We start from the raw sequence: 25,554 nt of genomic DNA, 5'->3' as shown, positions 1-25,554 counted from the left end.
AGCCTTAGCTAATTTACATCTGAATCCATGTGTGCTCAATTTGTAACACATATGAAATACCAGGTGTTGAAACAAACATGTAATATTTTTATTTGCCTTAATGTTTTCCATCTGTCAGACAGGCTTAGCTCTTATTCTTATATTTTATGTGAGAGCTATGAGGCAAATGCCAGTCACAGCTCAAAAATGCATTCAGATCCAGAGATGGAAAGCAAATAAAATTTATTAGAGTAAATGATGTAAGAACAGGCTTCAGAATGTTCCTTGATGAGGAGGGCTTCAGCATGTGCAGACTGAGCATAAAACAGGCAGCCCCGAGGAGAAAATATAGTCCCACTATCACTGATACAAGTTTAAAACTCAAACATAAAAGAACTTAGATTTTGAAATTTACATGAATTTTTCTTTTTGCAAAATTATGCCTCTCCCTTCTAAAGTATAAATCCAAAAAACCAATGTGACCACAGCCTAAGAACCCCCAGAGTAACTGTATGTTCTATAAAAAGTGTCCTGGGCAAAATGCCCAAAATGAAATCAACCCTGTTCATCTGCCATCCTGTGCAATATCTAGGCCAAAGCTGCTTCTCTCTTGCTATGCTCCAGAACTATTTTTAAAGCCAAAAGCTATAAACGTTTTTGGTGAAAGAACAAACCCACAAATTACTCAATGTGCTCTATGCAGATTGGACTATGTGTGGCTTTGGAATACCATTTTACATTGTGCGTACTACCTAGGACAAGGATAGACAAGGTCACCTAAGCCACAGCACTGCACAGCGGCGGCAGTTCTGTTACTGTCATACTGTCTTTGTTATATTACTGGCACACTTAATATAGTATTACCAGAATTAATTATTTTTCATAGCAAATTCAGGTATATCCTCTTAGTTAATACAAAAGGCTTTTTTTTAAATTGCTTAGACAATACCAAGTTATCTGTGATTTTCAAGAGATTATAAAAGTATAAATACAATCTCCAGTTAACTGAGGAAAATTTAAGGGAAGCACAGTTGTATGTCTTGATCGAGTAGTTCCTGAGATATTTCATTTGACCAGTGTAATATAGTAAAGAACTATGTAAAGGATTAAACTTACTTAATATGTGACCACATAACAGCTATCAAATCTGAACGATTTTCTGTCAGTTTATCCCAGGATGAAAAGCAAACTATTATCCACTTCTATAGCTACTTTTAAGGTCTTGAAAATAGCTCAAGTGGGAGGTAAAGTATTTGCATATTCAATATTCAAGGCATAATGTATTTCACAATGGAAGTCAAAGGATCTTGCTGATTAAAGAACTGATTCCACCGATGTTCTATTATTAGTTGATTAAGTTAGGACTAGATAATAAAAATTTCATCCAAAACAAACTACAAGTTACTTATATTGACATGCAAAAGCTATTCATTTTAGGAGATGAATGTTTATCTTCTACCACAATCTTTGGCTTTTTAAAAGCAAACTTAACCTTTCACATAGCTTTTATTGCAGCAAACAAGGTAAAACAAGATATAAACAACTGTAGCAAAATGATAATATATGTAGAAAATCAATCAATAGCTAGGCAGAATTTTCAAAAGACTTCACCTACTCCAAAGGCAGCACAGATCAGCCCCTCAAAATCTCACTAACTGAAGGCTTCTTTAGATCCAGGGCCAAATTCAGAGCTGGAGTTACTAGATTTGACTACACTTAAATCAGCAGCTCGTAGGGGTCTTATAGCAAAATTAGGTTTCTTCAGCCTAAAAGTTGAGAATCATTCCGTAGGTTTCCAAAAATTGAAAATAAGCTTCTTGTAAAATACTAGTGCTTTCACTTGTGTAAGCATAACTTCTGAAGCTTTATACATCTCACGCTCCCATCTATATGTAGATGAAAAATCAAGCCCTTAAAATGCTATAAAACATTGTATTTTACTGCCATAAAAGGTCTTTTAAATAATTTGAATAGTTCACAAAAGAATAACATTGTCTAGCCATATCACTTCAAAGTTAACTAACCGAAAGGAATCAATTTTTGTGCAGCAGCATTTTCCCATAGACCAGGTCAACCACTCCCTGTGTAGAAACTCAGCAGGCTCAACCTACAGAATTCCCATGGATCTGTCAGTACCCACAGTGATGTGCCATTCAAGGCTATGTCCACTAGTAAGCTTTTCTTTCTCAAGCAACTTAACACAAATAGTTATTTAAGCTTCAAAGATTAAATGACTGGACAAGAACCAAATGCTGGCACTGAGTTAGCAGTTAAAGTAAACAAGCCTGGAAACCCATGTTTGCTAGCGGAGTCAGAGCCCCCTGAGATATAAAAACGATCCAAATGAAAGCAAAGAAAGATTATGCTTTTTGACTTGGCTATTTTTATGGGTGACTGTAACCTAACAAGCGTGGAATCTAGATTATGAAATAGAGTGAATGAAAACAGGACTTTGATCTCTCATGTAATGTCCTGCAGCATGCAGGTATCGAGCATCCCTAGGCAGATTTCCTGTATTATGGTCCATTTTTACTGAAAGAATCCACCAATGCTAGTACTTTATGCTTCTCCATTTACTACAGTCTGAAAGAGATCACTATCACCAGATTAAGTCTTACCACACTTTTGTGAAGTAATTAGGTATTACGACAATTCTAAATATGACAAAATCAAACCGTGGCTATTAAAATGGCTTCTCCAGGACCATGCAGAGTCTGGCAGGTTACACCCCCCTCAGCCCCAAGGAAAGAACATAAGCATGTTGACCACATACTTCAGTGCATTGCTGCATTGGGGTTGAAGCCCAGTCCCTCTAATGCTTAGTCTTATGCTTTCACTATAAACCCATCATTTTGTCTCCTTAAAACTAACATTTGCCCCATGTGAAGTTTTCATAAGTTCCTTATTCTAAGATTATCATTAAAGGAGAAAATAGATAAGCTTGTTTTCAGAAAAGAACAAATCCCAGATTAATCCCTCACTTTTGAGTCAATCTTAAAAAATAGTATTTGCTGGATTACTGTATCAATTTGATTGTGTTATAGTAATCAAAATATTCTTCATATAAAAGTACTACAGAAAATAAAGTATTAACTGTAAGAAAAATTCTTTCTGAAAAGCATAATCTAAACAAGGTTCCAAATAAACCGTTTTGTTAATACAATTATTTGTATAAGCACAATAATTGCGGAAAATCTTAGCTGACTATTTCTATTTTTATTAAGACTTGAGAACAGATGTTTTAATTTTCTAACTAGACCAATTAATGGGATACTGGCTGTCCAAAGTATTAAAATTCAGTTAGGAAAGTTCCTGACCATGACAGATTTTCAGTACCTTTTCCAAAGAGCCTCTAAATTTAAGCTAGTACAGCCACTGTGGGATATAGTTAATAACTCATACATAGAAGGACAAACTTCTAGAAGATACGAGCAGTATTATCTCAATCTGTTAAAATTGAAGTATCCTACAGCCTGTTCATTGGACAGATCAATCAGGAAAATTCTTCATTAGCATTAAGCAGGATATCTCTTCTAGGAGTACTTGCTTCTGGTCGGGAAAGAAGTACTGAAGTAGCCATTACTAATAATTTGGATCAATCAGAATATTTATAATGAAAAATTATTTTCAGTTATTACTGAAAATGCACAGATCAATAAAATTGATGATTTATTCATGCCAGTGGGTGCTGAAAGAGCATCCAGTTCAGTTCAGTTTTGTCTGAATCACTGTATACATTTGGCTTAAATTATGGTTAACTTCTTACAGCAAAAAGCTTCTGGCTTCTGTAAGAATCCTACAGATTTGCCACTTTTGTTCTCACAACTTGACTACCAGCTACTCTCCTATTTTCGTGCGTAAGGAGCCTTTGACAGACAGAAATATAACTGTACCTAGAACCTTAGTGAAAAGTTGAGAGAAAGATAGCAAACTGATAGGATAATATAGGCTGGGTCCTCGCTTAAACCACTTCATGTTCAAGTTGTGAGCTCCTTTGTAGCTACTCTCTTAGAAATCCATCCACCTGGTTTGGAGCTCGATAACTGTTGCTGGTGGATTCAGATGGACCGAACAGTTTTAGAGGAAAAGTGACAAGATCTATTGTCCAAGACTGACTGTTTTCTTTGTTTGCACATTGAAACATTTTTTATATTGTTTTACCAGGGGGCAGGTAGGCATGGATGAGCATTTGTATGAAAAAAATTAAACTCCTTACGTAAATGAATATGCAAACCTCACATATCTGTTAACAAGCTGATAGAACTTTCTATGCCACGTTCTCGAAAACATATTCATTTCAACTACTGTAGCTAATCACAGCTATGATACTATTCTATTCTGATACCTCAGGAAAGTCTAGGTTCTTGGGGCCCTATGCTGAACTCTGAAAAGTACAATGCATTGTGTAAAGAGCTAAAAATATCACAGCTTTACCTAGGATCACTTGTAATTGAACCATCTAGCCTTCTAAGTGTCAACATTTGATTCCCTAATTTTCAGGATCTGACAGCTGCACCTAGGAGCCTGCCAACTGCCCCATGCTCATTGTACTTTGTTTGAAGTACTTAAAAAGATTTCATAATCCCTGAAGCAGACGATTTATTCCTACCTTTTTGTGCTCAATGTAAATGAATTGGTTATTCCCTGCTCTTTCTTCTAAGTCGTATCTAGGTGTACAACCTCTCCAACCAGCTGGAATGCTCTCACATTCCTTTTTATGATTAGAGGAGAAAGCAAAACACTAGCACCTAAAAACTTAAGCCAGGATTGACCTTTTGGTGAATTAAGTGCTAAGAAGACTTCAACTGGAGATCCAAATACTGGTACAGAAGCGCAAGCTAGGAAGGCACTGATTCTTTGATTGCCAAGCCTTGTGAGTGCCATGATATGAGAGGATACAGCAAAGCCAGACAACGAGAAGGTGAAAAATACTGGGTATAGGAGAAAAATAATTATTTAACTGTAGCATTTAGATAGGTTAAACATGGCAGTATTAAAAGCCTGTTTTAAACTTAACACAGCAAAACTATTTGTTAAAACCCCCTCTTTCTTCCTTTTTGAAAATGGAGGAACTAAATGTAAAATGAGTGTGACTGCAACAAGAAAGCATAAGGACGCTCTCGGTTGTCAGAGAGTGCAGAGTGAAGGTTGAATGGACAACCTCTTTCTGTCCCCATTGGACACACGTATTGCAACAGTGACTCACCGCTACTACATTAATCAAGCATTCCTTCTGTATTGGCTCTAAGCTGGAGTAACAGAGCACTGAATCAGAAAATACAAATTTAAAAGCATAACATATCAGAAACAAATCTATACCAAAAGGTTGTCTGGTGAGCGATGAACTGAGACTTTTACTGATGAGAGATAACCTAGTCACTTCACTTTTGCATCATCACCTCTTCCCTGCCAACTTACTTATCTCATCTATCAGTCCTGTCTTCTCACAACCTAGACTCTGAAGCAGGACTATTTCTATAAAATACGTTTGCAATGTACTTTAAGGAGATACGAAGACCATAGTACCAAGGTCCCATGCAGCATTTTTGGCAGCAGACATTTACAAAAGAATTCAATATCACTATCTCCATTTTCTAGATGAGGAAACTGCAACCTTTGAAAAAGAAACTGTCAAAATCATCAAGAATTCAAATCCTTTCCTAGTTTTTAGCCATAGGAAACACTCTTTTTACTGCTTTACACTGGTGCCCATGAGTACCACTATGGTGTACCTAATGAAGTAATAAACAAGACCAGGACATGGATTGTATAATACTGGCTTCCTTGGGCCAATGTGCAGAAAGTATTTTACAAAACAGGAAAAGCTTCTTACAAAAAGACAAACACTTCTTATTTTAAGCTGATGGTTTTGTCCAAAGTGCTCAGCCATTTATTCTTCACTCCTCAAAATGAAGAATTGAAAAGGTTTAAAATGTCAAAAGCAGAACATATTTGAACAAAAGGAATGCAGGTTATGTTCAGAATAGGTCTTGCCTTTTTTTCTGTCTTGAACCTCTTCCTTGTGTCAGACAATTAACTTGAATTTTTCATTAAGACTCTTACGAGGTTCTGTAACCATGTTTCCCTCCTATCCAGCTCTCCTTGAATTACTATGGATCAGAGTATGTTGTCCCCCTCAAGAACAGGCACAACATGAATTATTTCTCACCTTACAGTGCATTTACAGATAATGTAAAACATGTATTGCTGTCTTGGTAATGCATTCTTGTTGATTAATTAAACACTTCTTTCCCATCACATGTCATGGAACACAGATTGTCTTTTTTTTGTTTTTATTTTTATTTAAAAAGCTGTCAAGGACTTTAGCAACATGCCATGACCACTGGGGTTAAAAACCTTGTAGTGGAGGGAAATCTAATGCAGTGGTGGTCTTACTATTGCTACCTATGGAACACCTATGGAATATATATAGTATGTTATGGTAAGAGAAATCAACATCTTAATTCTTCAAAGCCTCTGTGCCCTTGCTTCCACCGGTAGTTTTCATCTTGATTTACAGAAGGGAAGAAAGGCAAGGAGGCACAAGTGAAATTTGCATGTATTCCATATTATACAGGAAGCCTTAATGCATGAGTGTACACATCCATGTTTCCATACTTGATTCACTCTTTAGAACTCCTCTAAAAGAAAATTGATTTTTGTGGAGCAGGCATGGGATCAGGAAGGGAGTTCCTTCTACAAAGGGCGTTCCCTGTATTGAGTAGTATGTAAAAAAAGCACAGAAACAGACAAAGAAAAAGAAACCGAAGAGTGTTACTCTTGATAAATGATGGCAGTGCAAATTAACACAATATGGAGGAAATGAAAAGATATATTAAGTCAGAGAAAGATGCAGCTAAAATACTCTTTGCTTTAGTGATTCTGCCTGTAAGTACACTTAGCAGGCTTTTTCCAAGCTGAAAGAAATGATTGTCTTAAGGAAAGTCAATTCATTTTGATGACAAACCACTACCCAGCTGCAGCAGCCTTATTCTTTGCAAACTTTTGAAGAAGAAAAAGCTGCTTTGATAAATACAGCTTCAAATATAACTTTGCCTGAGCTACGCTGATTGTGCTAGTCAAAGTCTGTATGGCGGATAAACTTCAGGAGGGTCTGGGAAATTTTTTTTTAAGGAAAAACTTTTGTGGGTAGTAAATACAACAGGATTAACTGCGTTTCTGGTAATTGCTGGTATTATGCTTTATGACCATATATCATATAGAGAACAGATAGTAAAGCAGATTTTTATTATACATCAAATAATAAAATTGATCTACCTGACTTATCACTTGAACTCCTAATCCCTTCATTAGTCTCATTGACTTTTATAATTAGTTATTTACCATCATACCATTGTGATGATATTGACATTATTTTGACTCGGAGTCTGGGATGTTAAGACAGCCCAACATTAAGTCATCATATGCCTTGCAATCCATTAAGTACAATGTGAAGAACTGAAATTATTACTTTGAAAATAGCTACAAATCAAGCACTGCTGCCGTATAAATATTGGAAAGCATTTGAAAGCACCGGACAGCATTGTAGTATCTGCACATTTAAAAAAAAAATCTTCAAATATGTTAACTTTGGAATTTGATGACAAAATATGTGCATTAAAAAAACAGAGGCCAATCTGTTGCAATGCTGAGGCCATGTAGTTTGACAACATACTAGAAAAAAGGATAAGATACTGTAGAAGCAGTTATTGCAATGTAAAGTTAAAAGGAAATTGTGAGTTGTTAAAAATTGATCCATCTCTTAAAAATTTCCTCTTCCTTATATCCACTGTTATATTGCATACCTCATCCCCTTTCAGAACTTCAGAGCCTTCTAACTCATGGGCCTGATTGGTCTTCTGCAGCATCTGCCTTTCAGCGCTGGCCATCTCTTCCTTAGCAGCCTGAAGTTCTTCTGCCTTGGCTTCCTTTTTCCGGGAAATTATAGATGCCTGCATGATCATTAAAAATGCATATGGACAAGTAAAGTAAAAATTGCCTTGTTTAATCATTAGTAAAACGTAATCCATTACATTTCAGGCATTGCACCACTGAAACCACATTTTAACTGTCAGAAACTGATTTTCATTAAGAAATGTGAGCATGTCTCACTGCAAAGAAAAAAGCATCGATTACACATTATATATAGTGGGTTAAACCACAATTTCTTTCAAGCTGATTGCAGACTCCCAACTTTCTTCAGTATGGCCGAGATTTCAAGCATACCCTTTTTTCCTGCATTCACGTTGATATATTTTACATTTTAGATTTACATTTCTTCACCTCATTTTTTCATTTTCATTGAAGAAAAAGGTAGGCATTTTAGCAGCTCCATTTCTTCTGCTTAGTCCCTTTTTGTGCATATGTAAGATACACCAACATGGCTTAACTGGAAAGTTATCCAAGATTTCACAAATGCCATAATACAGATTTTTATAACTCCAACCTACTCCAACCTACAGAAATATGTTATACTAACAGCAGAACTGAGCCACTAAATCTTGGCAAATAGCTAGAAGACAATGAATAAAGCAATACAGTACAGAAATAGTGTAGATTACAGATTATTCTTTTTTTTTTTTTTGAGTCTAGAAGATAAAGCATTTAAAAAATAATATTTTTTAAAAGACGGAATATTTAATAGTACCTAACATTTGACCAGAAGCTAACAGATTTGGGAACATAAGTATACATTAGTTCAGGGGGAAAAAAAGGCATTTTTATCTTGCCAAAGTATACTATTTTAAAATATTTTAAAATAACACAACACATTAATTTAGATGCATGTGCATGAATTTGGAGGCATGGTTAGTTTCTTCACATGAAAGGGAAAACTTAAGAAAAAATGAAGCAAAATACACACTGGCTTTCTCACACTAGGTTAAAAGGACCAGCTTTATTTCCAAAAATATACCTAACAGAATTCTGCTGGGGTAGTATCTCAGCTCTTTGCTTCACAAGATATCTGCAGTGACAAATTGTGGTACAATATATATGATTATTTTGTGAAACAGAAGCCCGTCCCTAGCAGAACAAAGCAAAGACCACCATATGCCTTCAACTCACAGCAGCAACCTGAACTCCTGGAGTGGTTCCTCCATTGAACACTGAACATAATTATATCACAAGCCAGTTGGTGCTTTGGTACCAGCACATTATTGTAGCAGGCTTTTCTTTAGAGAAGAAGAGCATCTCTTACAAAACAAAATGGTGCGTTTCATATTGCATATGTGATTGAACTGCAGTATATATTTTATCACAATTTTTTTCTTCCCACTGATACATTTTACTTAAGCCTTTTTATTTTTTTTAAACCATCACCGTATCATCATGAAAATCTTCAATAAAATTAGCAGCGGCACAGGTTGCCTGGAAGAGAAACCACTTACATTTCTGCATAAGCTCTGAAAATCTCAGCGTTCATAAATCCTCTTTATAACTTGTGAATTTCCTAAGACTAGACAGCCTATTTTATAGAAAGACTATTTTATAGCCTCAGGATGAAAAAATCAAAGAATACCTTCTTAATAGATGCAATGGGAAAAATAGCATGTGGTCAAACACAAGCAAGGGATATAGCTGAAAGCAAGCCTTGCATCCAGGTCTGACTGCAGCAGTCAGCCCACATGCTGCCTTTCAAGAATCTGTCCACAGCTGGAGCTTTACCAAAATAGCTCCTCTAAAATGATCCTTCCAGAATTACTGTGATGCAGCTGAAGGGCAACACCTAACAGCTTAAGGGCAACACCTAACAGCTTAAGGACAGCAGTCAATACAAACTCCCTAACATGATTGAAAGCAATTGTTTGACTCAGCACTAAGCTTACATATGTTCAACAGCTATTTATTTTCTGTCTGTCTTCCATTATTACGTATTTCTACTGATTTATGCTAAATAAATTAAAGAAAAAAAATCAGCATAGAAGACGATCAGTGACTGAAATTGCTCTACTGCTTCTGCTTAAAAAACATCTTGTTCCTTCTTACCTGTTGGCGATACATAGAAAATTTACTATCAATTGGCTCATACTTCATCATTCTTTTCTCAATAAGCTGATTAATTTGTGCGTTCACTTCATTTATCTGCAAGACAGAACAGAAAACTAAGGAAATGGAGCTTTATTTCTTTGTCTTCTCCAAGAAGAATTAAAGGCTTTGCAAACGAGATTTACAATCCAACTAGTTCCATTTTTAAACCAGAGAAACAAACCCAAAAAACTCAATGAGTCATTAAGTGTTGGCCAGGAAGAGGTTGTGTTTTTGGATTTCCAGTTCTGTGCCTTTGTGATAAGGCAGAAGCATGACGTTGGCCCTGAAAATGAAGTAAACTGGTGTACGTGGAGAGAAAAATGCATGTGAATTGGTGTGGAGAGAAAAATGCATGTGAATTGGTCCAGACAGAAAAAAGACTGATGTCACATTCTATGTGAAACATGTAATTTTATCAATATTAACTAAAAATCCTTTTCACTCAACCATTTATCAAAAGTTTAAAGGGGAGCAAATGAAGGCTAAGTGATATAAAATTTCATCAATGTTTTCAAAACAGACCACCATATTCCAGCTCTATGGTACCTTCTTTCTACTGCCGCAAAATGCACCTGTTTGTCCATAATCTCAAATTGTTGATCTTCATTCTAGCTGAAGCTTTAGAGCCTACTGCATCTGGAAACTCATAAACAGCTACACTAGTGTACTGACTCCAGCTTTTCCAGTCCTGACTTAATGCTACACTGGGACTCTCATCAGCCATGGAAACCACAGCCCTAGCAACCTTCCTTTAATTCTCTGCTAACTAGATGAGTGCTGATAAGCAAGCAGTGTAAATATGTACTGAAATCCAATGAAGTCAAAATGTAACGCAGGTACAGTGCTGGGCATTACCCTAACATTTCTATGAGCAATATCCGTGTACTTTGAAAGCTAGGTATTTCAAATAAAATGCTCAATAGGACTAAAAATACTCCAGCACCTGGAAAAAGATATCTCCTGTAAATTCTACTACTTTACAAAAGCCTGTAAGTGGTAGAACAGGCCAGAATTTGAAGATGGCATAAGAATACCCTTCCGTGAATAAATTCCTGTTTTACACATTATAAAACGCATGATAGTAGCATGCTTAGTGCAGTTCAGCTCCTTTTTAATAGAAGGCTGACTTTAAAAAAAAAAAAGCTGTCTAGGCCATGCTGTGATAACAGCCAAGTATATGACATATTTTTATTATCTATTAAGAACATACTTCCAAAATATAACAAATTAAAAGGTTACCTCATGGAGAAAGAGAAAAAAAACCCCTTGATGTTCTTTAAAATATTGCCAAAACCCCAACAATACTCTTGGAAAAGAAAGGTGCAAAACAGGGCTTCAACTATGCCTAAAAGAAGCTACTGCAACCACAAATATTGTTTTGATTAGAAGAAATAAACTACGAAAGCAAAGGCTGAATCACAGAGCTAGTTTATTATTATTGCAGACCTGATCTACCATTTAATAATGCTGTCATCCTTAGAAGTATAATGATCACAATACAAAATGGCATTAGGCTGTCACTGATTTTACTTTTGTAAAAAGTAGTCTTAACCTTAAACCAGAATGTATTCTTGATGACACCTGACTGCAGATTCTTGTCTGATCCAAAAAACCTGTGGGCATTTCTTTATTACTTTGGCATGTTCTGTGTGTGAATGCACAAGCTACTATGATGTTGAGGAAGTTGCTGAACCTCTCTCTGCTTCAAGACGCAGGAAGAATGGTGGATGGCAGACCTCATGCCCACAGGTAAATCATTCTCTGATCTATTACAAATACTCCTTTTCCTCATTATCTATATTTCACAGCAAAGCCTGAGTTGGAGATCCTAAGAATATTAAAAAACAACTGGTAAAAGGAGAAGATATTTAGACTGAGCATTGTACCTAGTAGTTGTAGGACTAGTCTTCCTACCCTAGCTAACATTGTTGTAAATCTTCATCATCACCAACAGAAATACTAATAATTAGCATTCCTCTAAATTCTTCTAAAACATAGTATTATGTATTTAATCTTTCATTTAGGATTATGCAAATATGAAAACTTCATTGAGTGAAGTGTATAAATGTACTTCTGTGGCAACAAATCCCTCTGCACAGTTTGGATACATACTACAAATAAGGATTTTTGGTCATTCTAACACTATTTGCTTTTAACTTCTGAAAAAATCTGGAAAGGTAAATCAAGTATTTGATCCCCAAATTTCCTTTGGTCTTGCCAACTAAGACAAATGATGCAGACCTATTCCAAACACTAAGGAGTTCTGAGCCATTGCACATTGATTAACACATAATGTTGTGAAGATGTATCACTTGGAGAATATTGTTTACCACTCCATAAATACTCTCTATAGAGAGTATTGTTGGTATAAACTCCCTTGATGTTAGTGAGTTTAAAATAAGTGAAATCTGAAGAGAAGAAAAATCAAACCTTTAGTGCTAAATTAACATCTCTACTCATACCATAGCAAATTGCTAACACAATTTTCTAAATAGCATTTAAGGATAGGGTTGGGTTTGGGGTTTGTTGGTTTGTTTTTGTTTGGTTTGTGTTTTTTTTAAAAAAACTTATCTGAGAGTTTACATTTAGTGATTAACACATCTTTTGTTTTACAATTGAAGGGATGTTCTTTTGGGAATGACACATTTTCGCAAGGATATAAAGTAGGGGTAAGAAAACCACAGCGTACAAGAACCTTAGACCATGCTACGGAACACAAATTAAGCGTGACCTTGGTCAACTTACCTTGATTTCAAGTGCATTGAGATCAGATTGACTCATAGCTGGCTCTGCAACCACCTTTTGTAGGAAATATGTTGAATTCTTCTTACTTTCAAGCTCTCTAGGTATTTTTTCAGTAACCAAGTATGAATTGAAATTTATCTCCTCTTCTAGTTTCTTCATTAAACCTTAAAAACAAATTAAATCAGTGTGTGTCTATAAAAGTAATGTAGCAGATAATTAAGTGTGATTTCACCAACACATTAAATTTAGCAGCAATTACAATAACAGCAGCATAACATTTGAGACTTCTTTTCAACACTTAAAGAAACAGGTAGTTACTTGATTTAGATTTTTAATCTGGATGTTCAGCAATATAATAGGTATTATTATCCATCTGTATCTCTAACACATAACTATTAACTCCTTGACAGATTCTTTTCATCAATAAACAAGTTAAACCCATCTTACATGAAACTCTAGCTGAATCAGATGCAAAATTCAACATGCAGCATTGATATAGAAAGCCATTAAACCCTATGTGTGTCTTACATCAAGATAGTAGGCTCTATGTTACATTTTTTGTGTTGCAAATTACAGTCTTCTGAAATTTGAGAAGTTAAGAGCTAGACTTTGGTTGCTTATGCACTTGCAAGATGAGGGACAGCAAAGCAGATCACAGCTATGCTAACTTGCTCAGAGATTTAAGCTTGTATCCCTTGGAATTTCCTTCGCTGGAGCAGTGGAGGAAGCATCCTGAAGCTGATCCTACTCACAGATTGCATGGGTCATTGTTTCATGTGAATTACTTCATTTACAGACAGAAATTATCTCTGTGTGAATCCTTTATCTGTACAAAGATCTTCATTTGGCCTAGCTCATGTATATATTTGTTATATCCTTGGAAACTATCCCCTAAAATAAAACTTTATTCTAATCTGGCATCTAAAAAGGCCTTACAATGAGCAAAATTTAATGTATGCCTACTTTAAGGGTCTTTTACATTGCTGGAACACTTATAAATTGTCTCTGTAAATAGCACACTGTTTTTTCCTGTAAGAATAAGTGTTTAATCTCAGGACAGTATATAGACTGAGAATGCTGAAAAAAATAATAAAATAGAAAAAAAAAAGAAGTAACGTCAAAAATTCTGTTGAGAAAAGCAACCATATTTATAAATTTTGCTCTACACAAGCCTGATGCACACTGCATCTTACCATGCTTATGACAACTTGGCTCTTGTTAAGGAGGCTAAATTACTCTACTTAGCAGATAACTTTTAAGTAAACACAGGTACATTCAGATAAGAACAATATACAGCTAGAAAAAATGCAGCAGAATAGAATAAAGCATCTATTTAAATTACATTACACAGTCTTCACTGACAACAGGCAGTTTAGTGCAATTACTCTTCCGAGACACCTGTGTCAAGGATGACGGTAAGATTTGGAAGTTATATGTCAGATGAGAGTAGGGATAGGTATTTCAGAATATTTTTTGTTATCTAGATGACTAAGGGGTAAGTATCCTAGGAACTTTTTAAAACTACTTGCTAGATTTGGGGTTTTGGGCTGAGAGGATTCTCTCCATATTTGGGAGAATATGGAATTGGCATGAAATGCCAAGAAAACCAAGAAATTCACAATCTCTGCCTCTTTCACATACTGCACAAAAAGAGAAAATCTTGAGTACAGAGATACAATAGTATATACAGCTGCTGCTGCTGAAACAGAGATGGGAAGGGACGTAGGTGAAAGCAGAGTTTTTGGTTCTCTGGCTAAAAAGCCTGCTGACCATACCACTGACCAACAAAAGGAGAAGGTCAGAACAAAGTGAAATACAAGCCCAGGAAAAGGGCTTCCATTATTCTGCCACTATTTACCTCTAGAAACACTGTACTGATAGATCCTCCTCACCCTCTGCTCCCAGCTCAGACCGAAAGAAAAACTACTTGGTTTAGCTGCCAGAGAGGAAACAAACCGTTAGTTCTTGAGAAAGCCTCAAGAACTAGAAGAAAGAAAACAGACCCTAGGGAAAGCAGTGTTGCTAACAAAGTCAAGTCAACACAAACTAAAAATGAGTGGGAATTCCTCTTTTCCAGCAGTTTAGTTTGTTGATTTCTGTGTTTATGAAGAGCAACACTACCACATGATCTTTTCCCCTTTGTGGAAAGCTCATTTATCTTGTGCGAAACAAACAGCATCAATACTGGTTTCAGAATGGTAAGTGGACTTACTCCATGTATGCAATAGCCATCATGTACTTGGCACTACAGCTATACCCCGAGAGACACACTTGGACTTACTAAGAGAGAATTCCCACTTCATTCTTCCAGAAGCCCTTGATTCCAGTCTTCCTCAGCCCATGACAGAGCTGGGCAGGAGGGACCACATTTTAATGTCTAACTAGAAATCTACCACCCCTGCAAATGCAGCAAAGCTTCCCACATACACTGTGAGCTGAATTATCGCCTCAGAACTGACTAGGAATGCAACTCCCAATTTGATATTTATAACCAAGATCTTTGGTGTGGAAATCAAAGTGATATCAATTAAATTATTCTGATATTAAATATCAATATTTTTATTTCATCAAACTAATTTCTTATTTTCCTCTTAGTGGCAAAAATAATCTGCATACATAGGCTATACTTTATTTCTTGAACTACTCCAGTTTTCTTATAAAAATGTACATGACTAAATAATTTATTGTAGCTATCACTTAACTCAGGAAATAACCACACCTAAACAATTGCTTTCATAAGAGCAGGGACCTTCTGACTTCACAGGGTATAACCTTGATCACTATCTAGATTTATTTCTCAGATAAGCTGAGTGCTATTACCAACTTCTTTTAAACAGACTGGTTCTACATCATGCTTACTCTTGACAGTGCAACAAGCAATGAAGCGAGTTAAAACTTGACATCTCGATGGGGAAAGACATGATGATGTCATCATCCCTCATGACTAATGTGGTTTCATTCCTAAATACCTTGGATATATTTTTCCTCCCCTACAATTCAACATATGGAGAAGTAACTACCTAAGAACTATTTTTGCTGCTTAACAGAACCTTAAAAAACAAAACATAGAGAGCAGCTCTTGTTTTAATTTTTTTTTCAGTGAAAAACATTCTTTTATCAAATTCCCAGGCTAGAGGAAAGAAAAGCAAGCATACTTTAAATCTTTCCATTACACATATAAATTCTGTTTTTAATGTTTTAACATTGACTTATGGTTACAAAATCTACATACGTAAGCTGCACAGAAAGTCTGGCTCTGTGCCCTAAGGTTATTTTAGCAAGGTTCTGCCAACCACGTATTTACATGTGGGGAGCTATTAACAGCAACTCCTCATGTTTTCCATTCAACTTTTTTTATTATTATTATTACAAAGAGAGGGATGGGAGAAAGAGTTTCTTACTGCTTGCTCAGTCATGTAGGAAAGAGGCAAGTTCCTCTGCATAATTCTGCTAATGGATCTAAAACTTGATTCACCTTGCACTCAGATTCCTATTTCTTCTCCTACTTTTCTCTCTACAGGCTACCAATTGTGCATCCTATACCAAAACCACTTGCAACAATTACCGATTTTTTTAAAAAAGGGGAAAAAAAGAAAAAAGAAAAGAAAGAGAACCACTCGTTTTATAGACTATCTGCCAACACTTCGTTTAATATCACATAGGAAGGCCATGACAAAGGCAGGTCTAGAACAGACTTCCGCAGGGCATTCACTTACATCAAAGCCTTCACTTCTCTTTCTGCAATCATCCTCAATAACAGAGCATTGAAATGATTCCATCCACAGCTTCCAATGATACAACTTCCAATTTCCCTGTACTAAACAGAGGTCTGGGACATGCAAACACTGACAGATGATGATCAAATCATCCCTTTGATATCTCCTTGAGAAACTAAAACACTTCCTGAATTTGCCATTCTAAGTTACGCTTTCCATGTTTATAATTATTATTGATGCTCTCTGGAATCTCTCTGACCTTTCAATGTTCTTCTTGAAGTCTCATCAATGGACAGTGTTGCAGTGATGGACATATCAGAGCTAAAAAGAGAGGTAATCACTCTCCTATTCCATTTTCTTCCATAAATAAATGCATGGATAGCACCAAATCTTTGACACTTGGAGCTCCAGTTCTACCATTTTTACACCATGACCCACAAGTCCTTTTCAGAGTCACTTCTTAGGGAAGAGTCCCGCATGCTGTAACTACATTGCGTGTACATTATTCCTAGAGGAATACCATAGCATTTAGCTATTCCTTAAAATACATACTCTTGGCATGGGCTTGGCTTCCTGTACTGGTTTCGGCTGCGATAGAGTTCATTTTCTTTCTAGTAGCTGGTATAGTGTTATGGTTTTGATTCAGTATGAGAAGAACGTTGATAACACACTGACGTTTGCAGTTGTTGCTAAGGAGTGTTTACACGAAGTCAAGGATTCTTCACCTTCTCATGCTCAGCCAGCAAGAAGGCTGGAAGGGCACAAGAAGTTGGGAGGGGACATAGACAGGACAGCTGACACAAACTGGCCAAAGGGGTATTCCATACCATGTGATGTCATGTCCAGTATATAAACTGGGGGGAGCTGGCCTGGGCGGGGATCGCTGCTTGGGAACTAACTGGGCATCAGTTGGCAAGTGGTAAGCAATTGCATTGTGCATCACTTGTTTTGTGTATTCCAATTCTCTCATTATTATTATTATTATTGTCATTTTACTACTGGTATTATTATCATTATTAGCTTCTTCCTTTCGGTTCTATTAAACTGTTCTTATCTCAGCCCATGAGTTTTACCTTTTTCCTTCTGATTCTCTCTCCCATCCCACTGGATGGGGGGGGAAGTGAGTGAGCGGCTGCATGGTGCTTAGTTACTGGCTGGGGTTAAACCACAACACTTCTTAAGTGATTAAGTTCACTTTGAATCAACAGTCTGCCCTCCTCTTTATTCAGTCATTTCCCCAATTTTAATTTCATCTGACAATTTCACCATTGATCATTTGCCCTTTTTTTTTTTTCAGGTATCTGATGTAAATACTAAACAAAAAAAGAGCCAAACACTGATTTCTGCATGTCCTGATTAGAAACACATCCACTCAGAGATGATTCCCTGATTAATTCCTTTCCAAAATTTTCAGTTTCCTTTTAGTCCTTTTAACACAGGTCATGTTGAATTTTTGCTTCCTTGTTTGTTCTTCAAAATGGGGTGCAAATAAAGAGTCAATAGTCTTAAGAAAAGTCAACCACAGCAATACTATTATCTTCCCAACCAGACTTGTATTCTCATCAAAGATATCAAGTTAGCTTAAAAGTGCTTTCCCCCTAACCTTGCAGGAACTGATAGTGATTTTATTTCCATCTCTAAATTATTTTATTTATTATAAAATTCCACCTAAGCCATTTTCCTTTACCAAATACACCTATAACTTTAATTGTAATGTGGTCTGCAGTGTTAGTGGAGATCATTTAAACTTGGAATTTTAGGGAAAGATAGTTCTGTGGAAAAGAAGAATGTTTATGTTTTCATTCAAATGGTATATTTGAATAATAGCATCCTAAATGTCTATTTTCATCAAGTGTTCAGAATGACTTAAAATAGACATCTGTATACAGCAATTCCTTTTTGACTGAAGAACTTTGAAGTTCTCTGTGTTCTAAATCTATTACTACATATTAACTTAATGAAGTATATAAATTATACATTTCACTGTTTATCAACAACGATCATCTTAAAGCATTCTTTTAATCGATATTTTCAAGCTAGTCATCCACTTCTTCATATTTCTGCCAATAAAGTGAACAATAATGTTCTGTAAAATGGACCGAGATCAAGAATTTCAGTAATTCAGTTTGCTTCTTGGCGTTAACAATTTGTGTTTGTGCCAGCAGAGATAATCAAAGCAAAAAGATGACAATCTTGCTGAGAAAGCATGAGCTAGGTTATTCAAACTAGTGGTCAGTGTTAATAAAAATACTACTCATATCCAGAACAACAACAAAAAACCCAAAAACTGCAAATTCATGTTACTTACTGCTACCAGCAGCAACTGCCTCTCTATAGGCAAACAACATACTGAGTAGTACTGAAGTTGTTAAACAGGGAAGGAGTGTACTGTGGAAACCAGTATGATTAATTCTAGTCTACAAAACATCTCAAATCAACTGTTTTTCATGATACAATAGAAAGTCTTCTAAATATTATATTTCTAAGAGTTAAAAACCTACTAACCATAAGCTGTATTTTCCTGGCACAGCTAAAGCAGACTGATGCTAATTGCATGTTAACAATACTCGTAAATATGTGCTAGTTCCTAAAGAGTTCCTTTACATGTCTTTAAAGTACTTCATCCTAAATTCATAATAAGATTAAGTAACAAAAGGAGCATGCATCTGTAAGACAGACAAAAAAGCTTCTACTCATTAACAACAACTTTTACCTTGCTTTGGAAGCAAAAACACCTAAAGTATGAAAAATGTAAGAAAATTATTTTAAAGGAAAGTTCTAACTTCCAGTGAAAATCCACACCTACCAACCAGCCATTGAATTGTTAGCATACAAGCTATACTGATACAAGCAGGCAGTTAAGGTACCAAACTGCAGCCAAAAGGAATTTTTAAAATAAAAATAAATTGTGCAAACTATAGACCAACAAAGCTTTTAAAATAATTTGAATCTTATTCAGTGCACTGCGGTCACCTAATTTCAATTATTTAAAAAACACAGTTGGCATTCTGTAATTGCTACTACAGACAGTGTCTTTGTAACTACTACGGGGAAAAAGCAAAGTCCTGAAGTCTTTGTTTGGGCAAAATTTCAGCACAAGTTTTCTTAAGTAATGACTCCAAGTTTTTCTTCAGAACATTTAAACACTTCTTTCCCCTGCAAGCAGGACTTAAGGAAATTAGATATGTTAACTTTATCTTTATTTTCATCTAAATGATTAAATGACATATTTACTGGCTTTTTATTATGTTACCTTTGCTTCTGTGAACTGAACCCATCAAGTTTCCATTGGCCTTAAAAAAAACCCAGGAACTGAAATAGAAATGTTGACACAGCTTTGCTGTATAAACTCTCTGATAGCTACTGCAAAAATGGAACAGTTATAAAATCCACTGCAAGTCCCTTTGAGTAAAGAAGACAGTTCAGATACTCTTTTAGGTCCATTTGTGGTTCAGTGGCTGATGAGGATCGTAAAAAAATTAAAGTAAAATCACGAAGTAATAACAAAGCAACGTGCTGGTGACTGAAAAAAATTCTCTAACTCAAAATAGCTGCCAAAACAGTTATGTGATGCAACTGGAATATTAAATGTATTTGAAAGAGTAAGACAATGACCTACTTTACTAAGTTTAAATCAATAAATAGTCAGATTCTATAATTTTGGAAGTAATTTATACATACAACAAAAATTGTTCCATGGCATTTTTTTTACCACAGCCACTTAGAAGGCAACTGGAAAAGCCCTGTGAAAAGGACCATTCAGAGTCTTATACCTTCACACTACTTTACATACAGTAAATTATTTCCCTATAAATCAACCCTAAAGAAAACCTCTATCAGTCCTGTGATGTGTTATTAATAACCAAGTACAAGAGGCAAACTGAAAGGGGTTAAGTGAATTGCCAAAGACCACATATATCTGAAACACTGAACCCTAAACTGACTCCCAGTTTTGTTGTCAAACTGCCAGGCTAATCCTTGTTACATTTTCTTCAAAGTGATTAAACCATCAGGAACCTAGAGGCTGTAAAATTGGAGACAGTTAGTTACATATTTATCTAGTAACTGCAATTCCTTCCCACCTGCTATTTTTATAAATGATCATAGACTACTAACTTACTTCACAAGTAGCATAATTTATTTTGCTGAGGTTATTTGCAGACTGAGATATCACTGAAAACGAGGAGAAGCAAACTTGCTGTTATTAATGTAATACAGCAACATACAACTCAATCGGCTACAGTTGTATCATGAGAACAAAGTATTTTCATATGTAAACAAATATATTCATATATAAATATATAGGCTTTAATATAGATTATCTAGTATATATTATATATACTTATAATTATATATAAGAATGTGTGTGTGTATATATAAATTTATATAATCCATGATCTATAAAAAAAGCTTAATTAGGAAGTAGCTTTATTTGTGGTACCATACAAAACTACAGCACAAAATTGCACTACAATAAGAAACAGGCCTTAAAGCTTTTCAAAGAAATATTTTATAGAAGGCAGCTAGAAAAACAAGTCTACACTGAATAAAACATAGTATTCAATTTATTTGTACATTCACTGAGAAAATTTTTAAGCGGCAGTATTTCACCAATACCCAATTACAAATACAAAACGCGTAAAACCTTTGGAAAGACAAACTTCTGATTTAGTAAGAGGCTTCTGCTTTTTCCAACCCTTTGTAGTTCCAACTTTTCTTTTCTTTTCTTGCAGATCATTATGGTTAGTGTTCAGTATTTAATTGTTTCAAGAATTTTTTTAAAAGTGGACCTCAAAAATATGACTGATACCATCTTCCCTTGTGATTGTCTCCCTGGCTTTCTGTGGCAAGGCACATTCAGCCTTACGGTCTCCAGCATGTGCCTTTAGAACACAAGTTATTTCTTTCTTTAGATTCTCTTAAGTTCCTATATGCTTTTTGGCAGTACCGTATTACTGACAGCCATCCAATTTTTATTTCATTTCTAACAGAGAAGTGTAAACCCCCAGCCTTTATAGATTACTACTTACTTTCAGGTTTTGAATCCACTACTGCATGATGCATCTCTTTCAGCTGGAGCTGTGCTCTTTGCAGTCTCTGCTCTGTGTGGAACAACTTTTGAGAGAGAATTGGAGACACATAAGATCATTTCTTTGAAATGCATATTCAAACAACTAAAACAAAAAAGTATCAAAAAGAATCCAAAATATAAAAGAAGGTAGCTATAAGCATCTGGTGACTATCTGTTTCAGAAGGGAACATGCCAAAACAAACTTTCAACAATTAGCCTGAGTTTACTTGATATTCTCTAGTGTTAATTGAGGAAAGTATTCTTGTACCCCAAAGTGATATTTTCTCTATGGCAGAAATTCATTAAACAATTTTCAACCAAAAATGTGAGTGGCTTGAACATTAGAACAACAAAAAGAGACAGCAAGAACCAGGACTGCAGCAGATAACTATTCTTATACTGCAGTTCTTTAATGCAGCTGAATTGTCGCAGCAATCTACTGTCCGACTTCAGAGCACGCTGGAAAGTTTGTTGCCAAACAACACCCAAGTTGATTAGCGTTTTTATGATTTAGATGAGTACTAAGAACTGGAATTAGCTGGACATCACCTTCATTTTACTTGTGATCTCTCTCAGGTTCAAGTGAAGACCCAACAGCTTGAAAGCCTACTTATTCACATTGATTCCAAATCCAGATATAGACTGCAATACTAGAAATCTGGGATTTTTTCCCCTTTTAATACAGCGTTGAAGTTCATGCTACTGAATTCGGTGAGATGATATAACAATATGGCAATGGATTTTATTAAAATATCTTGTTTTGACAACACAGCTCAGGAATAAAACCCACCCTTATATTCAGATTTCAGCTGCTTCCAGTGTTTCCCAGGATGTCATTTTTCTCAAATTTGGGGACCAAAATCCCAAGGCTGCTCTTGAATATATATTCCCCCAACTCAGTGAAAAGCTGAGGTACTCGCTGTGTTACTCAACACTTGAAATCTTAGTGCAGATGCACAGAGATACAAATCAAAGTAAGGAACACATTTGCTCACTACCATAAATAACAAAGAATTCTCTTTGGGTGCTACAACAGTAAGTCATGGAACATTTCCTAGGACTGCTACATGATGATGTCAGTGGCAGCTGAGGTAGCCGAGTACCTTGAATGAGGTGTTCAAAACTTGCAGGGTTAAGCCTCTTCCATAAATGTAGATAAATATTTCTATTTTAAATTGGATTTAATTTTCTGATGTTGGGAGAAACTCTGTACTGTTGTTCCTGATGTACTTTTTTAAATGCATGATTGCCAAACAAATGTCTACAACTATTTATTTTAATAGGTATGCTTTTATGTCAGTACCTGATTTTTTTGTTCTTGTTTCTGTTGAGCCAAAGATTCTTCTCTCTCTTTTTCTAAGCGAAGCTGTCTTGCTATTTCAAGCATTCGTTGATGATTTTGTACTGTCTCCACCTACAGCAAGTGGATAAATAGTGCATGTTACTGTCAGATAGTTGAGAAATACATTAAAGAGATCATATGTCTCACAAGCCCACTTAGCACTTCCTTTCCATACATGTTACTACTCAGAAATGACAGCAAAGTACCGGACTCAAGATTCTTAAAAGCTCTGGATGAACGCCTAGGGAGATTCCCTGTGGGTCAATTAGTTATTCGATTCCTTCCTAGACATACAGTATGTTTATCTTAATCCTTGTTTGCATTCCAAAATCAGAGTCGCAAGCCAAAAATTATGACACTGAAATGTAACAGCGTTACTTCTCTTATTACCCTCTTCTTAAGACGCTCTACTCTTTTGATGAGTTGATCCTTCTCCTCTTCCATTGCACTGATGTCCTGAAAAGCAGAAAAAATAGACAAAGAAATGTTAATTTATTTACAATATAATATGGATTGGACTAAATTCTGTTAAAATTAATGTGAAAACCAGAATTATTCTCCGAATACACTGAAGCGGTTATAATTTTATTGATCTATGATCAGAACATCCAGGATTCCAATCTCTCTCTTCTCTCTTCCCCCACAGTTCCCACTCTCTTTATGCTAACACTCCTTCATCTGCATCCTTGAGTATTAGTGTGAACATTTAAAACAAAAGCAGGTGGATTTCTCTAAAATAAAAACAAACAAACAGAAACAACAAAGCAAAAATCAGCATGAATTCAACACCTGATGCAGTCTAACGTATGTTCTTAATGTTACCATCATTACCCACCTCCTGGGAGACAATTTTGCATGAAGTTGCATACAAGTGATGTTTGCTGCCACTTTTTGTATTAAAATTGTGTTAAAAAAACCACTTTCTAGTGCTAAAACATGTATCCAATTATTATTCTCCTTTAATCCTATCTAAAACAGCAGGATTCCAGAGACTGTTATGAGAAAAAGAGAAAGAAATTCTCCAAATCTAGGCCTTATCTCAACATTTGCTTAACTTGTCCATATGTCTTACTGGAAAGCTGTACCCACGCTTAAATATTTTGCTGAAACAGGGCAAACATCTTTACTTAATACTTTAGCCACACAGGATCATCATTTTTATTGAGTTAAGCTCTTAATTCTTTCAACACCCTCTGAAATTATTACCCTAAATCAGTAAAGCAAAAGGCTTTGTATCACTTTGCATTCACAGGAAAAGGGGTTCTAATATTTGAAAATCATGCAAACAGAGTCTTGGCAGCCTTGTTTCCCAATCTGCTTCAGAAAGCGCAGTTCTAAGCATGAGCAAGGACTTTCTAATCTGTTTGCCAACGGAGGACAGTTCCAAAAAGGCAGCTGCAGTGCCTACTAGCTCTGACCTGTGCAACTTATACACTGCAATGAGTCCACAAAACCAACAAAAACAGAACTGACATTCAAAAAAAACCCAACTAAACAGAAGTTGTGTAATTTTGTCAGATTTTTTTACCCTTCTTATTTCTGCAGTAGATAAACCAGATGTTTTGAGCTGCTCACACTCCTTATGTAGGTTTTTAAATGCTTCCATCAGTTCTTCATACTATAAAATGAAATAAAAACCATGCAGAATGAGCTCTGTGTCTCAGGACTTTCAGATCAATATGTTGCTTTTCTACTAAGACAGTAAATATAGAAATAGAAATATGGTGAGAACAGAATTAAAGGCATTTTTTCATCAAAAAATCTTCTCAAATTATAAAGCAAAAATAAAAAATTACAGCGAATTGTTTTCCATTTGAAGGTACACTCAGAAGTGTCACAATTTCTTCAGTATTTTCACCTCTTCCCTTGTAATACATAGTGTATTTTCAAAACAGGAAGATAAGATGTTATCTGAAATGGACAATGCTATATTAACAAATTATTCTCTCTTACTATAAATCTATGTATATCACATACATAAATTTATCAGCCCCCAAAGGAAGAGCTTGATCTAACAACATGCTTGATCAAAGCAGTGGGGCTTGAAATTATAGAGCACTTAGCTTCAATCCAGCAAAGCGGTCCAAGAGCACACCTGACTTAACATGTGAGAAATAGTTTTGACACATTGCATAATCATGCCCTCAGTATATTACAGAGACTGATATATGTAGTTCGGTAGTTAGAAAGAAGTAGACAGTGTTCTACTTCCACACCAGTACATTGCCCACCAGTAATCTTAAACTGAGAGGCAGTGTGAAAGTCTGTGTGGGTAGAGAAATAACAGGGGACAGAAAGAGTTTAGAAATATGGATAGGAAATAAATTTAGATTCAACTTGGAGAAATGCAAGCTGAGATATAAGGAAAGATAATCTCCACAGAAACAGCCATTCAATGAGACAGAAAAATCTAAAAAGAGAGTATCAAGTCATTTTTTACTTCCTGGAAAGAGCAATCGATATGAATGTTGAACACAAAATGGCAACAGCAAAGGCCAGTTCGAACAAAGGCATCATATCTCTGAGCAGTGAAGCACCAATTCTATTCTATAAAAATCTGGGGAATCAGCATCTAGAATGCTCTGTTCATTTCTGGTTGTTTCAATATCAGGCACACACTGACAAGCTGGAATGCATTAAAAAAAATAGCAATAAAATGGCTACTGAGAAAA

The 25,554-nt window shown here is 35.7% G+C and overlaps 1 protein-coding gene across 1 annotated transcript in view; it reads right to left on the bottom strand.

Annotated features, from left to right (window-relative positions):
- Positions 1-25,554, bottom strand: part of IFT81 (intraflagellar transport 81) — a 71,289-nt gene that overhangs the window by 41,808 nt on the left and 3,927 nt on the right. The window contains exons 5-11 of the mRNA XM_049805848.1: positions 24,411-24,500; positions 23,273-23,338; positions 22,844-22,954; positions 21,500-21,584; positions 12,754-12,917; positions 9,967-10,062; positions 7,785-7,931 (exon numbers count right to left, since the gene is read on the bottom strand). Of these exons, the coding sequence (XP_049661805.1) occupies positions 7,785-7,931; positions 9,967-10,062; positions 12,754-12,917; positions 21,500-21,584; positions 22,844-22,954; positions 23,273-23,338; positions 24,411-24,500 (759 nt within the window). The remainder of the gene's footprint in view (positions 1-7,784; positions 7,932-9,966; positions 10,063-12,753; positions 12,918-21,499; positions 21,585-22,843; positions 22,955-23,272; positions 23,339-24,410; positions 24,501-25,554) is intronic.

The sequence above is a fragment of the Accipiter gentilis genome, chromosome 7, assembly GCF_929443795.1.
Source record: "Accipiter gentilis chromosome 7, bAccGen1.1, whole genome shotgun sequence".
NCBI classification, from domain to species: Eukaryota; Metazoa; Chordata; class Aves; order Accipitriformes; family Accipitridae; genus Astur; species Astur gentilis.
This window is presented reverse-complemented; position numbering and strand designations above follow the sequence as displayed.